General features: G+C 47.2%; 1 protein-coding gene across 4 annotated transcripts in view; it reads right to left on the bottom strand.

The window, feature by feature from the left end:
• The window catches only part of LOC138292875 (cAMP-dependent protein kinase catalytic subunit alpha), a 731,647-nt gene that overhangs the window by 257,036 nt on the left and 458,038 nt on the right, over positions 1 to 16,573 (bottom strand). For all 4 annotated transcript variants that reach the window (XM_069231720.1, XM_069231721.1, XM_069231719.1 and 1 more), the window contains one exon: positions 2,729 to 2,827. In XM_069231720.1, coding sequence (XP_069087821.1) covers positions 2,729 to 2,827 — 99 coding nt within the window. The remainder of the gene's footprint in view (positions 1 to 2,728; positions 2,828 to 16,573) is intronic.

Below are 16,573 nucleotides of genomic sequence, written 5' to 3'. Positions count from 1 at the left end.
GTCTCAGTGTGCACTTTAATAGGCAAAGCCTTATCACATATTTACCAAGTAAGGTTTTGTTTACAGAAAGGGCACACAGAAGCTTAACCTTCACGCCACGGTTAAAGAATATGCTCATAAACCATCCCTAACTATGAAGAAAAGCTGGCCGAAGGTGGAAGAAGTGGTGTCCATGAAGACGGGTATTAAAGATGACAAAGCTTGCTCTGCTTCTCTCAAAAGTATCTTGGAGTACATTTAGACCCCTTCCGTTAGTTTATGGAAAAAGGACTACTATCAGGACATAACTGCCTGTGATACTGAAATAGTATAGTAGAACTTTTTGCAAATGTCACTTATGTGGTAGCGAGGGCATTCACTCTTTTCCCAATAGTTTGCCATTTTCAGTATTCCGTGTCAGAAGGTACAGCGCAAGGAGAGGACAGGATCCTGGTACACTGTTTGGCCTCAGAATAAATTATGGATTTTGGCTTGACCTAGTTGAGGATGTGAGGTGGAATCAGAAGTCTAATGCTTTGTTCCAAATTTGTTCATGTTTACAAACGTTGAAGCCAGAATTTTTAATTGAGTAAGTTCTTCCTTTTAAAATATCTACTGTATGAGCGAGCCATAACACCCTTTCTCATTTAAAGTAAAACATAAAACATACATACTCTGGGGAAATGACAAGAGGACTAAAACATTTTGGAAGCCCTCTAGTTTCTAGGTGTGTTTTTAGGAATTGGTTATGGACTGGCATCATCACAGAAATTAATAAGTATATGATTCACTGTCTTTGGAGGTAGATTACTTACAGTCTGAGCACTGTCATCATTTTTATCCTCTTCATCATCCCTACCAACTTGCAAACTCCTCCTACCGCCATGTAAGTTGTGGTGGTAGAGATGGCAGAGGCTGTGGAGGAGTAGTTGCTCACTGCTGGAATCATGGCTGTGAAAACTTCAGAGGGTTGAATGGCTGTCACATAAGTGACTGAGGTGGAAGGAGTGCAGACACTGGCACCTGCACAGACATGAAAACCTAGAGCAGCACTTCAAAGATGTCCTGTATTATATTCTGTAATGTGTTGAGAAGGTCAAACGGTCCTTCAAACAGAGGGATGTCATAATGTTTGTCATCTCTATGATGAGATAGAAGGGACAAGTATGGGTACTTTCTGTGACTGTGAAAGTAAGAATTTGTCTTGTCTTAAACTTTCTACATCCCTTCAAGGATAGAAAAAAATAGAAAAGTTTTCCATTAGAATCTGAGCCACTGGTTGCTGAGAGATTCTTATAAGTGGCCAGAAGATGACAATTTAGTCATTTGGAAGGATAGGAGAAAAGCATGGAAACTGCTCACCTGGTAAGCTTCTTGTGAGTGTTTTCAAGCAGACTCAACATTCCAATGTACTAGATGGATTACAAGAAGTCTACATTTAAGTGACAAGATTGGGGAAGCCACTTTGCAAACCTTGATTGAGCCTCAAAGGAAGATCTCTTTTAGGTGCTGTCGAAGTCCCTGTTCGAACTCTACTTCTTATTCTTGGCGCCAGTCACTGTATTCCATGACTAAGCCAAAAAAGGGGAGCAATTTTCATTATCTGCCATTTATTGTGCCATAAACACAACAAATGGCAGATCATGAAAAATGATTTCCTTCCATAAAAATGCAGGCCCCAATGAGGCATTTCTTAGGAATTACGACAGACCAGAGCAGGGAGATTCTCCTGGGTTTAAATTCAAAATAAAAATCAAAAAGGAAAAAAGGGTAGTTGCACCTTCCATCTTTCCAAAGCAGAGGTTGAAATTGCTCCAAGGAAGAACAGAGGCTGAGAAATGCTTCAAAGGTTCTGAAAGCGAGGTCCAAAGGATTCCCACTTTACATGCAATAGAAATTCTGCCCTCTTGAGCCTTTATAGTTATAGTGTGTTGAGCTATGTGGCTCTCCACTTCATTGGCTAGAGTTCACATAATAAAGGGGAAAGTCTGCACTTGAAGCAAAGCCAAAGCAATGATTGAACACAGAGTACCGTGGATTTTGAGCCTAATGAAACTGAACTATTACAGAATGTGTCTATGAAAGATCCACTGCAGGAGAAGATTATTTTCACTGATCCTTTAAAAGAACCTGAAAGAGGCAGGATGTATACCAATTGCCCACAAGATTCATATCAGTCCATGCTTACTGCAACAAAACACAGAAAAACTCTTAGGACTGGAAATAAAATACAAATCCTGTTGAGTCAAGGTCCTGCCACTTACTCTGCCAGAAACCTTTCTAAAAATGTTACGCAATAGTCAGTCTTTCCTCAGAAATGGAATCTTCTCTTACACAACTGGTTGCTGATAGTCTGTTCTTAAAGAAAAAAGCTGCATAATTTTCAAATGACAATCTCAATGCAGTAAAGCCTACACCAAAGTATCTCACCTTCCTCAAATAAATAGCTTCTGCAGTGCACATAATTCAAAATCTGTAGCACTAATAGACATGTACACGAGGCAGCTTGGGGTCAGGCAATGTCATTTATGTACTAAGTCATCACGTGTGGTGGCAATCAGTCAATGCCAATGCAATACCTGAAACTTGCGTTGCACCACCAGACCCTGAGATAGCATGTAATACAACTTACAAAAGCCATATAACCAGAGTAAAGAATTAATGAGGAGAGAACAAACATTTAAACCTCAATATTTTTGCATTCCACACAAGGCAAGGATTATAATTTGTAGACGCAAGCAGTACTAACCTTAAAAGAATACTCTAATTTGACGAGGAAAGGGAAGTTGACAGCTTGCAGGATCCGCTTCTCATTCAGTGTGTGCTCTATCTGCTTCAATTTCACAACCTGAGAAATTAATGAAGAATTGACTTGTTAGGATTGTGCGAGCACATTGTAGACATATATATGGAGCACACCATGATGCCAGTATGTTAAGGAGATTCTAAATAAAGCTACCCATAAAGATATGGGCAGTAATGCAGCAATGTTCTAAAGTATGCATTTCAAAAGATGGTGAATGATGAGATCTCCTAACTCCCCAAAGAGAACACTGAGGGTCTAGAGAATATTTTCTATAACAACTCTCTATGGGATGTGGAGATTACTTTAGCAAATGAGCAACTGAAAGTCCAACTACATACTGCTTTCCTGCATGCTAAGCCTTACACAGATATATGAAAGTAGGCATGTGCATCTATATGGGGCAGGTTAACACTTGGTTGTGGGGAAAGGAGTGGGAGGCAACTGTACTGTAATATGAAAACAATCCCTATTTCTTGCACTAACACAGTCACATGTTTCTAAAATCAACTGGTTTCATCAATGTTGCTGGTGTAAGCAGAGAACTTCTACTTGAGACTACCCCTCTGAGGTGGACCAGTACCCCCACAATCTCTCATGAAGAGTCATTTTTGGATTGTATTTTGATGCCCTCATGTATTTGTAAGTATTTTTTATGAAAAATAATTGGAGAAAATTATTTGAAATCACTGCTATGAGAGATCATTTTCCTTAGCAACATGAATTGTTCCAGATTCACATTGTACAAAACAGCATGAAGCATTTATTTCCGAAGCTGGGTTTGAACTGGAAGCTGAGAAAAAGAAGGAATGGCTACTTATCTGTAGAACTATTCCTCCTTCAGGGAAATATTTCTTCAACTCATAAGCACTTAACTGTCCTGCCCAAGTGGGGCATACCTGAGCAATGTTTTTTTTTTTTTAATATATGCACCATTACATCTCTTTAGAGCACTCCAGCAGCATCCTATCATACTCTGCCTGCAAGCCTGGTATGTTCCCGATGACAGGATCCTGGAGAGCTGAGCTTAGCCTTTTGGGCTCTTTTCACTTTAGAACTGTTTCCAAACATCTGAAAACAAACTATGCTCTATGTTTTTGATGTAATGTGTAGTTTTTCGGTTTCTTCACAAAATAATGTTAGTGTTTCACAAAATGACTTCCCTTTTTCGGAAAGGTTCTTCCTGCAGTAGAAAAAAAGGCAAGAAAAAAAACCTCAGATTGCCTGTATTGTATGCTTCACTAACTCATCTACTACACGGCTAGCCTTTTGTCAGAAAATGGACAAGGAAGGAACACTATTCTGCTTCGTGGTCTGCACAGGTATCAACGGCAGCATCACAAATCTGCATATTAAAGGCCTTAGGACCATGGAGACACTCATTGAGACAGATAAACAAGGAAAGGCCTTGACATGGAACAAAATAGGCAGAACACATCAATGTCACGGCCAATAACATCAAGAGTAGGTATTGTTACCATTTGCTCGCCTTGGAAGGCTGGTCCTTCACTGAAGACAGCAAGCCTATATTAAAGACAGTCATGAAATCTGAACTATATTCAGAATCAAGGGATACAACATCAAGCAGGGCTTTTACCATTTCTGTGGAATAGGTCATCCAAATCAATAAAAGGAGAAGGCCAAAAATACCAGATTCAGAGTATTTCAGGAGATAAGTCAGCATTAGACACATCAATCGCTATGTCCATAAATGCAGCAGAAGCTTTGGCAACTTCATAAATGTCAAATTCTCTGATATCATACTCTCCAAAATGAAGGTGGTGAAGGGACACGTCATTTCACGCTGAATGATAATATCTTACTAAGGTAAGGAATGCTCTAGCCTGCGTTTTGGAACAGCAGTTATGGAACCTATTTTTCCCTAGAACACTGATTCACCTACTGTCTTGGCCTTGTGGTACTGAGCTGGATTGACAGGACTACATGAATGATGTTGGGCTGCTGTGGTAATCAGACATTGTATGAACTGTGAAGCATGTAGGGGCACTTCCTGGAACATGGGTACTCACAAACTTTTTCTCGGGCCACTGAGAGAAAAAAAAAAACAAATCCCCCTTTCAATTCAAAACATTACTAGACAATGCTGTGTTTCGAAGCTAGATACAACTACAAAGCTACAAGGGGAAGATTTTGATAATACATTTTTATTATCAGACAATAGCAATCTTAGGAGGCATTGCATAGTAATCCTCGTTAACTGGATATTCAGCACAGGCCCAAAGCATCACAGGCTTAAATGAGTTTGAAAAATAGGTATGTCAAAGAAAGATATACAAAGAACTTATTTTACACTTCATGTCTCCTATTGCTGTGCTGTGCTGTAATCTGGTACTATGTCTGGCTTTCTCTATTGGCCATTCAACAAACAAGTACTCTTCTTCCCATGCTGCCTGGAATGACCTGTATTCATTATGTATAGATCTGGGTCATTTGCAGGGCTTGATAACTGGACTATACGCCATTGCAGAGCTCTTTCTTGCTGTGCAATAAGTAACAAGGACCAGGAATCAGATTTACCCCTCACAACAGATAGACCAACCACGCCTCACGTCAGATGGACCGAATACACCTCACGACAGATGGACCGAAAACGCCTCATAACAGACGAACCAACACCACCTCACAACAGATTGACCAACGTGTCTCGCTGCAGACCCCTGTGAGCAACACCAAAGTAATGTTTTGTTTAAACATACAAAGTGATGTGTAAAAAGAGAAGCATGCACATCATGATTAAACATATAATTGTTAACATACATGCTGGCCTTGGTCGATTCCCAGAGAAGCATGTTATAAAAAGGATTTGTTGCAAGTATGCTTGCTCCTTGCTAGGCATCATAGTTTGATGGTTAAAAGGTACCACACTTGCCCACCACATCTAGTTTAGTCTGCCCACCCCAGAAGTGAAAGCAGCAAACAGTGCCAAACTGCAAGGCAGCAAAAAAAAACAAAAGAAAAAGTGAGAATGAGCCCAATGAAACGTAAGTAGGCCCCTTTTTTAGAGATTGCTTTTTTCAGTGCACTAGGTCACCTAAAACTTAAGATTTCTTGCCACAGCAATATTTCAGCAGTTGTTTCCTTATCACTCACTTTAACATAGGAGAACAAGTTACTTACCTTCGGTAACACATTACCTGGTAAAGACTATCTAGCTGCAGATTACTTACCTTAGAATTCCCTGGCGTCAGCTTGGAAATCAGAACTTTTGCTGAGCAACACCGTTGCACATGCCATCGAGTGGCATCGTTCGGATCCACGTAGCGATCCACGTTCATGACGTCACGGTTGCCTACCAAGGCACCAGCCAGACATGTGTACGTCAGTTCCTTTTCAACAAACTTCCACGGCAGTAGCGCAGAGCCATGGAAGGAACCAACAGTTTGTCTGTGTATAAACTAGGGCTCTGAAAGGGACAACTCCTGACCCTATTAGATGTGTCTGCAGAGCGGGGAAGAAATGGGTGGGTGTAAGGAATCTGCAGCTAGATAGAGTCACTACCAGATAATGTGTTACCGAAGGTAGGTAACTTGATCATCTGAAAGACGTCTAGCTAAAGATTCCTTACCTTAGAATAGATACCCAAACCATAACCTCCTGGCAGTGTGGGCTTCAGACAAATCTTCCTTACACCAAAACGTTCTGCAGGACCGAACGTGTAAAGTGTCCGTCTCTACGAACCTGACTTCCAGGCAGTATGTAGGAAGCTGGCCTGGTGAGTGGTGAGTACCTATGGTATTATTACCTTATACCAGGTCCACTTATCTCCTATTAGTGAGGTGTAGTCAGTGTCTAGGAAGCCAGGCTCTCTAGAGGTAGCTGTGAATGAGCAGCCAAGGCTTATCTAGGAGAGATGCAAAGCTCATGCAATACCACTGTAGTCACACAGCACTTACACACAGAAAAAAAAAAAAACACTCAGTGTTATGAGAATAAAGACTCTTTATTACAGTAACACAAATACTAAAACACTATATAGGCAATACTTCAATAGGAGGTAAGTAAACACACTAAATATCTACAGTAACAATCAGGAATAGACATAAAAAGCAATGGAAAACAGTGAAAAGCAATAAGCAATACTGAAGGCCTAGGGGTGATACCAAACCATATACTACGAAAGTGGGATGTGAAGGTTATGTCTCCACCCAAGGGTGTGGAATCGGTATAGGGGAGCTGGAGGAACTAGGAATCCTCAAAGGTAAGTACCAGAGTGCCCCCCCCCCAGTGACCAGGAGAGAAGAGGTAAGTTACTGGTTCTCCCCAAACCAACCCAAAGGACTTCAGAAAAGGATATTGCAAGACCCATACGAGACTGAAAGAAACCAAAGGTGAATCCTGGAAGAGGAAGGCCTGGAAAAGAATGGAACCAAGTTCAGTTCACGTTGGAGTGTCCAGTCCTGTAAGGAGCTACTACCAACTCATCTGTGGACGTAGGAGTTGGTCAAAGTGGAGACAAAGACAGTCAGCAATGTAGCACCGGAGCAGATGAAGAGTTCCTGGGTGATGCAGTCAATGCCCCACACCGGATGAAGGACTGCAGTTGGTCTGGGGTTTGGAAAAATCACCAAAAAGCCTTGGCAAAGGCAAATGTAGCTGTAGGTGAAAAAGTGGAGCTGCCAGGGACCAGCAAGGTCCAGTGGGACTCAACCCATGGAAATAGTCCCAGGTGACCCTCAGCAGTGCAGAGAGTCCAAAGAACAAGAGACAGCCCCCACAGAAGACCCACAAACAAGGAGCCCAGGAGTAGCAGAGAGGCCCATGCAGCACACCCGTAGAGAGGTCCCACATCGCAGGAAAAGCACACAGAGGGCGTCCCAACAAAGAGTGCAGGGGAATGGGGCTACACAGAGCCTGAAGATCCTTTGGAGGAGATACCAACAAGCTTGTTAGCTGCAAGAGATGCGGTGTACAGGGGTATTGTCCTGTGTGAGAAGGCAAGGGCCTACCTTCACCAAAGTTGGATAACTGGCAGAGAGAAGCCAGGGGACCTTCTCCAGACCACCACCCATGATGCCGGATTCATGCAGCTCAGGATGAGAGGCAAACCACGCAGCTGGTCGTTGTTGCAGTTGGTGCTTCCGGATGCAGGGAAGTGACTCCTTCACTCCAAGGGAGATTCCTTCTTGCGCAGACTGAAGACTTGCCACCCTTAGAGGACGCACAGCTGGGGAAATGTTGCAGTTACTGGAAAGAGCTGGAGAAACAATGTTGCAGAACAGAGTTGTTGCTGTAGCTGCAGATTGCAGGTTCCCGTGGAGTCCAGTTGCAGTTCTAGTGGTCAGAAGTCTAAGTAAAGGTCGCAGAGGATTCTTGCTGGAGTCTTGCACATCAAATATGAGGACCCACCCAAAAGGGAGGCCTAGCCAGGTGAGCAACGATCAGGAGGGGGCTGTGACATCACCTGCCTGGCCACTCAGATGCTCCCAAGGCGTCTGCCCACCTTGAATTCAAGACAGCAGAATCAAGGGGCCATTTGGAGGAGCTCTGGGCACCACCCATGGGTTGGTGATTGACATTGGGAGTGGTTACTCCTTTTTCGATCGTCCAGTTTTGTGCCAGAGCAGGGACTGGAGGTCCCTGAACTGGTGCAGACTGGGTAAGCAAGGAGGGCCCTAAATGTGCCCTTCAGAACATACCAGTGGCTTAGGGAGGCTACCTCTCCCAATTCATGTAACACCTATTTCCAAAGGGAGAGAGTGTTACCCCGTCTCCCAAATGCAAGCCTTTGTTCTGCCTTTCTGGGCTTGAGCTGGTCAAGCAGCAGAAGGGCAAAAACCCGTCTGAGGGGTGGCAGCAGCGTGGGCTGCCCAGAAAGCTGGTAGGAGCAATTCTAGGGGTCCTCTAGGGAGCCCCCAGAGTGCATGGAATCATACAACCAGAACTGGAAACAGTATTGGGGTAGGATTCTGACGTGTGTGGAAAATCACCAACAAGCCTTGGTACAGGCAAATGTAGTGGTAGGTGAAAAAGTGGAGCTGCCAGGGACAAGCAAGGTCCAGTGGGACTCAACCCATGGGAAGAGTCCCAGGCGACCCTCAGCAGTGCAGAGAGTCCAAAGAAGAAGAGGCAGCCCCCACAGAAGAACCACAAACAAGGAGCCCAGGAGTCGCAGAGAGGCCCATGCAGCACACCTGAAGAGAGGTTCCACGTCGCAGGAGAAGCTCGCAGAGGGCTGTGCGTCGCAACAAACAGTTCAGGGGAATGGGGCTACAAGGAGCCTGAAAATGCCTTGAGGAGATACCACCAAGCTTGGTAGCTGCAAGAGACGCGGTGTACGGGGATACTGTCCTGAGTGAGAAGGCAAGGGCCTTCTCCATGTAGCTGGGCATAGGTAGTGACCTATGTCCATTACACGCGCAAAATGGTGTCCCCGTACTCATGAAGTCCAGGAAAATGGAGCTGGAGTTCGTGGGGGCACCTCTGTTCATACAGGGGTGACCTCACACACAGGTAACTGGGCTAGGACGGCCTACCATAGGGGTGACTTATAGTGACCTGGTGCAGTGACCTGAAGTGAAAGGATGCATGCACCTTTTCATGCAGGCTGCAATGGCAGGCCTGCAAACCCATTTTACATGGGCTCCCATGGGTGGCATAATACATGCTGCAGCCGGTGGGGAACCCCTGGTGTCCCAATGCCCTGGGTACCATAAACTAGGGACTTATATGGGGGCAACATTGTGCCAAATGTAGGGTATGTGAAGTCCCAACAACCAAATATAGAGGGAGAGATCACAGTCACTGGGGTCCTGGGTACCAGGATCCCAGTGAACAGAGTTAAAACGTACTGACATCAGGCAAAAAGAGGGGGTAACCATGCCAAAAACTTTCCTACAGTAATGTCTCACAAGCGTGTTGTAGGAAGCTGGCTCTTTATATACTATCTCAAAGTGAGAGATAGTGTGCACAGAGTCCAAGGGTTCCCCTTAGAGGCTGATAGTGGCAAAATTAGATAATACTAATGCTCAATTTTGTGGTAGTGTGGTCGAGCAGTAGGCTTATCAGAGGGCAGTGTTAAGCATTTGTCGTACACACACAGGCAATATATGAGGAGCACACACTCAAAGACTAAACTCCAGGCCAACAGGTTTTTCTATAGAAAATATATTTTCTTAATTTATTTTTAGAACCACTAGATTGAAATTTGAGGTAAGTACACAAAATGTAAGGTACTTCACACAGGTAAGTATAGAACTTTGATTTAAAACAGTAGTACACACAAAGTTTTGGTTAAAATGGCAAATAGCTATTTTAAAAGTGGACACTGCAAAAATCAACACTTCCTGGGGGAGGTAAGTTTTGGTTAATTTCTCACACGTAAAGCACTTACACAGTCAGCCTCCTGGGCATAGGTAGCCCACCGTTGGGGGTTCAAGGCAACCCCAAAGCCACAGTACCAGCAACACAGTGCCGGTCAGGTGCAGAGGTCAAAGGAGGGCCCAAAACACATAGGCGCCTATGGAGAACAGAGGTGCTCCGGTTCCAGTCTGCTAGCAGGTAAGTATCTGCGTCCCTGGGGAGCAGACCAGGAGAGCTTTGTAGAGCACTGGGGTGTGGGGGGAGGCGCACACAAAACACACCCTCAGCCGCACAGGGGCGGCCGGGTGCAGTGTGCAAAGTAGGTGTAGGGTTTACTGTAGAAATCAATGGAGGGACCTGGGAGTCACTCTGGTGATGGAGGCAGGGCACAGCGGGTCTTCTCGGGCCAGCCACTGACTGGGCTAGGAAGAGAGCCACCTGCTGGTCACTCCTGCACTGGTAGGTGGTGCCTCTAGGTCCTGGGGTCTGCAGGTGCAGTGCTTGGTCCAGGCATCGGGTTCCTTTGTTACCAGGCAGTCGCGGCCAGGGGAAGCCTCTGGATCTTCTCTGCAGGTGTTGCTGGGGGGAGGGGTGCAGGGAGGTCGAATCAGGGTGCCCACGTCGTTGGAGTCGCCTGGGAGTCCTCTCTGGGGTGTTGGTTGTCCTGAACTCGAGCTGGGGACGTTGGGTGCAGAGTGTGAAGACTCACGCTTCTGGCGGGAAGTAAGAGTCTCTTTAAAGTTGCTCCTTTGTTGCAATTTTATTGCTGTTTCTGGACAGAGACGCTGTCCTCTGGAGGTTCTTGGCCCTTTAGGTGCATGTCAGTCCTCTGAGTCCTCAGAGGTCGCTGGTCCAGCTGGATGCGTCGCTGTGTAGGTTCTTTGAGTCTGGAGACAGGCTGGTAGGGCTGGGGTTAAGTCAGTTGTCGTCTCCATCGTCTCTGCGGGGCTTTCAGGTCAGCAGTCCTTCTTGTTGTAGGTTGCAGGAATCTGATTTCCTGGGTTGAGGGTTGCCCCTAAATACTGAATTTAGGGGTCTGTTTAGGTCTGGGGGGGCAGTAGCCAATGGCTACTTCCCTGGAGGGTGGCTACACCTTGCCACTGCCCTGGAGGGTGGCTACAACCTCTTTGTGCCTCCTCCCTGAGGGGAGGGGGGCACATCCCTATTCCTATTAGGAGAATCCTCCAAAACCATGATGGAGGACTTCTTAAGGCAGGGGTCACCTCAGCTCAGGACACCTTAGGGGCTGTCCTGACTGGCGGGTGACTCCTCCTTGTTTTTCTCATTATTTCCTCTGGACTTGCCGCCAAAAGTAGGGGCTGTGTCCGGAGGGGCGAGCACTTCCACTAGCTGGGATGCCCTGGGGCGCTGTAACAACAGGCATGAGTCTTTGAGGAGCACGGCCAGGTGTTACAGTTCCTGCAGGGGGAGGTGAGAAGCACCTCCACCCAGTGCAGGCTTTGTTCCTGGCCACAGAGTGACAAAGGAACTCACAACATGTGGACAGAAACGTGTCTGGTTGTGGCAGGCTGGCAGGAACTAGTCAGCCTAACACTAGCAATTGGGCTGGTACACAGGGGGCATCTCTAAGATGCCCCCCGTGTGCATTTTTCAATAAATTTCACACTGGCATCAGTGTGCATTTATTGTGCTGAGAAGTTTGATACCAAACTTCCCCGATTTCAGTGTAGCCATTATGGAATTGTGGAGTTCGTAACTGACAGACTCCCAGACCATATACTCTTTATGGCTACCCTGCACCTACAATGTCTAAGGTTTGGCTTAGACACTGTAGGTGCATAGTGCTCATGCAACTATGCCCTCACCTGTGGTATAGTGCACCCTGCCTTAGGGCTGTAAGGCCTGCTAGAGGGGTGACTTACCTAAGCCACAGGCAGTGGGTTGAGGGCATGGCACCCTGAGGCGAGTGCCATGTTGACTTAGTCATTTTCTCCCCACCAGCACACACAAGCTGTGTGGCAGTGTGCATATGCTGACTGAGGGGTCCCTCAAGGTGGCATAATACATGATGCAGCCCTCAGAGACCTTCCATGGCCACAGGGCACTTGGTTATAAGGGACTTATCTGTGTGCCAGGGCTGTGCAAATTATGGGAACGAAGGTACAGTTTAGGGAAAGAACACTGGTGCTGGGGCCTGATTAGCGGGGTCCCAGCACACTTTCAATCATAACTGGCATCAACAAAAGTCAAAAGGTTAGGGGGTAACCATGCCAAGGGAGGCATTTCCCTACACATGTGCAATGAAGGCCACGTTGCTGCCTGAGAAATATCCAGGACTGGAACACCTCGTGTTAGCATTGTGGTAGCAGCCTAGCCCCTGATAGAATGAGCCCTTAGGAGGCTGCTTGCTTCTTGGCCAGTGCGTAGCAGATCTTAATGCTGAGAATGACCAAGCGCAAAATGGTTAGTATCTGCACTGCCCGACCCTTCTTTGCCCTCACATACCTAACAAAAAGTTGGTCATCCACCCGGAACCCTTTTGTGCGATCAAGGTAGAACGACAACACTCGTTTTGGGTGCTGTCGGTGGAGTTGCTCCTCTTCTTTAGAGGGATGCGGTGGAGCAAAGAAGGTGGGCAGGGTGATATTCTGACCCAGGTGAAATGGGGTCACCACCTTGGGGAGGGAAGAGGCACGAGTTCAGAGTACCACCTTGTCTGGAAACATGGTGAGATACGGTGGCTTGGATGAAAGAGCCTGTATCTCATTCACCCTCCTGGCAGATGTTATTGCCACTAAAAAGGCTGTTTAGATGGTGAGCAGCCGAAGGGGACAGTTGTGCAGTGGCTCAAAGGGAGCACACATGAGAAAAGTGAGGACAAGATTCAAGTCCCACTGTGGCATGACAAAGGGCGTGGGAGGATACATATGTACAAGCCCTTTAAGAAATCTATTGAAGGCTGATCAGGCAGCCATAGGAACGCTGATAAGGAAGAAAAATAGCCTTTGAGAGTGCCCAAGGTAGAACCCTGTTGGGCAAGAGATAAGATAAAGAGAAGGATCTCAGGAAGAGATGCAGAAAGAGGATCAATAGACCTTTCTGTACAATAAAATACAAAGCATTTCCAATGGGAGGCGTATACCGTATTAGCGAAGGGATGCCTCGCTGCCAGAATAACTTTACAGACTCCGAGAGGAAGGTCGAAATCATTCAGCTGTCGCCGCTCAATCTCCACGCATGAAGGTGCAGAGTTACCAGGTTCGGGTAGAGAACCTTCCCCTGCTGCTGCGACAGAAGATCTTCCCGAAAAGGCAGCCTGACTGGAGGATTGATGCTAATTTTAAGAAGCTCAGGATACCAAACTCTCCGTGCCCAGTCCGGAGCCACAATGATTACTTGGGACCGGTCATTCTTGACCTTGTTGAGAACTCTGGGCAGAAGTGGTATGGGCGGAAAGGCTTACAGGAGGCCTGAACTCCACTCATGACGAAAAGCGTTGCCAAACGATTGCCGACTTGGAAAATCTAATGCGCAATACTGCTGACATTGCGTGTTCTCTGCAGAGGCGAAAAGATCTAACAAAGGCTCTCCCCAATGTTGAAAGAGTCCTTGTGCCGCCTCCGGATGAAGGCACCATTCGTTATCCGCTAGGCATCGACGGCTGAGTTTGTCTGCCCTGGCGTTCAGGGAACCTGTCAGGTGTTGAACCACCAGAGTTATGCCCTGATGTCCCGACCATGTCCAGAGACGTAGGGCCTCTTGACAAAGAGTCCACGACCCCAAACCGCCCTGCTTGTTGCAGTACTACACTGCCGTGGTGTTGTCCGTGATCACCTGCATCATCTTCCCTTTTACAACAGGAAGAAATGCTTTCAATGTCAGTCTGATCGCCCGGAGCTCCAGCGAGTTGATATGGAGTCCAGATTCTGCCGGAGACCACAAGCCTCTGATCTCCACCATTGCCAGGTGGCCACCCCATCCCAGAAGTGATATATCTGTCACTACTGTGATATCTGGGTGGGGAAGAGAGAGGAGTATGCCTCTGACCCAATCGCAGTTCACTAACCAACACTGCAGATCTTTTGCAGTTCTTGCCACTATCTGAACCGTGACAGTGAGATCCCCCAGATGCTGGGCCCATCAGAACTTCAGGTGCCACTGCAGAGCCCTCATATGCCATCTGGCATATTTGACTAACGGGATACAGGAGGCCATGAGGCGCAACAGCCTTAGAGTCTGTCTCACCTAAATCCTGCAAGGAAGCTGGAACATTGGTATCATAACCTGAGGATCCTGGACTTGCTGCTCGGGAGGATAAGCCCTAAACAGCACTGTGTCCAGAATGGCTCCGATGAAAGGGAGCTTCTGAGGAGTCAGCTGTGACTTCAGCACGTTTATAGGGAACCCCAGCAGTGCAGGAGGTTTGCCGTAGTCTGAAGGTGTGTGATGATAGCCTGAGGGGAAGGAGCCTTCAACAGCCAGTCGTCGAGGTAGGGGTAGACTGAAACCCCTAACTTGTGCAGATGAGCTTCTACCAACGACATCACTTTGGTGAACACTCAAGGGGCACTGGTGAGTCCGAAAGGGAGCACAGGAAACTGGAAATGCTCGTGGCCTACCTTGAACCGCAAGTTGCGCCTGTGGGCAGGCAGGATGGGGATGTGAAAATACGCATCCTGTAAGTCTAACACTACTATCCAGTCTCCTTGTTATAGAGTAGACAGGACCGGAGTCAGAGTGAGCACCTTGAATTTTTCCTTTTTGAGAAAGAGATTGGCGTACCGCAAATCTAGAATAGGGCGAAGACCCTTGTTCTTTTTGGGAATCAGAAAGTAGCAGGAATAACAACCACTGCCTACTTCTTACATCAGGACCCTTTCTATGGCTCCCCTGACCAAGAAAGCTGTAACTTCCTCGCAGAGCAAGACTAAATGATCGTCAATCAGCTGTTCTTTTAATGGAGGCATAGAGGGAGGGAAAGACTGGAGAGGGAGGGAAAGACTGGAATGGGAGGGAATAACCCTTCTGTATGATCTGCAAGACCCATTTGTCCGATGTTATGGACCGCCAGTGAGGGAGATGAAATTGAATCCTCCCTCCAACTGGAAATGTGTGGTCTTGCAGACTCACACTAGGACTTGGGAGCTGTGGAGGAGGGGGGCTGGGTGGTGGACAACTTCTGTCCAGACCCTCTGGATCTGAAGATACCACAACCACCACGGACAATGCGCGTTCTCTCGAGTGGCAAACAGATCTACCCGAGGAAACCCCCACCTCTGGAAGATTAAACGGACTTGATCTGGATGGAGACGCCACTCGTGGTCTGCCGAGAATTGGCGACTGAGACTGTCCGCACGCACGTTCAAGACTCCGGCCAGATGGTTTGCTATCAAGCAAATCTGATGGTCCTTTGCCCAGGACCATAGTCGAAGAGCTTCTCTGCAGAGAAGGTACGACCCCACTCCTCCCTGCTTGTTTATGTACCACATCGTGGTAGTATTGTCCGTTAGGACCTGTACCGACTGACCACGAAGGGAAGGGAGGAAGGCCTTGAGAGCCAGACGTACAGCCCGTAACTCTAACAGATTGATGTGAAACATCTGTTCCTCTGGAGACCAAAGGCCTTTGATCTCCAGATCCCCCAGATGAGCTCCCCACCCTAGAGTGGAAGCATCCGTTATGACTGTGGCCACTGGTGGCGACTGCTGGAACGGCTTTCCTTGTGAAAGATTGTTGCTTGCAATCCACCACTTCAAATCCACAGCAGCATCTCTGGAGATCTTGACAGTACTCTCTAGATCCCCTTTGTGTTGAGACCACTGCCTTCGGAGGCACCACTGAAGAGCCCTCATGTGCCAGCGAGCATGCGTGACCAACAGAATGCAGGAGGCAACAGTTCCCTTTTTTCCGTGCATTCGAAACGGTTATCTTCGAGGGAGCAACTGTTACTTTTGTGGTTACAGTGTATTTTTGCTGCGTAGTCTTTCGCTGTGGTAATAATGTCGCAGAGAAAGTCTGGATTCAAGCCTTGTCGTGAGTGTGGAGGCAAGATGTCAGTGACGGATCCTCATTCCGACTGCCTTTGTGGTGTCTGAGCTCCGACCACGACGTCTCGACTTGTGATTCATGCCAGCACATGAATCCAAAGGCCCTCAAGGAACGTGAGGCGAAGCTGTTTATGGCGAAATCGAAGGAGAAGCATCACAAGAAGTCTTCTTCGCCAAGACATCGGCGTCATCGAGACTCCCGGCGCCGTAGAGAATCTCGGCGTCATTCAAAGGAGACTTGTTCCAGGTCTTCGGATCGGCGCCGAAGGACATGGGAGATCAGTCCCACGGTTACGCCGCATCCTTCGACGCCGTTGCCCTCTCCGGCGTCTCCGACTTCACCTGGACAGGCGTCGGTGATTGAGGTATTGGAGCCTCAGGTGTTATCTCCGGCGTCGCAGACGTCGAGGCCGGCGTCGGGGTCGCCTCCGAGACAGGCACCCCAGTATCCGGCTTTCCCCAC

This window comes from Pleurodeles waltl, chromosome 4_2 (assembly GCF_031143425.1).
Source record: "Pleurodeles waltl isolate 20211129_DDA chromosome 4_2, aPleWal1.hap1.20221129, whole genome shotgun sequence".
In the NCBI taxonomy this organism is placed as follows: Eukaryota; Metazoa; Chordata; class Amphibia; order Caudata; family Salamandridae; genus Pleurodeles; species Pleurodeles waltl.
This window is presented reverse-complemented; position numbering and strand designations above follow the sequence as displayed.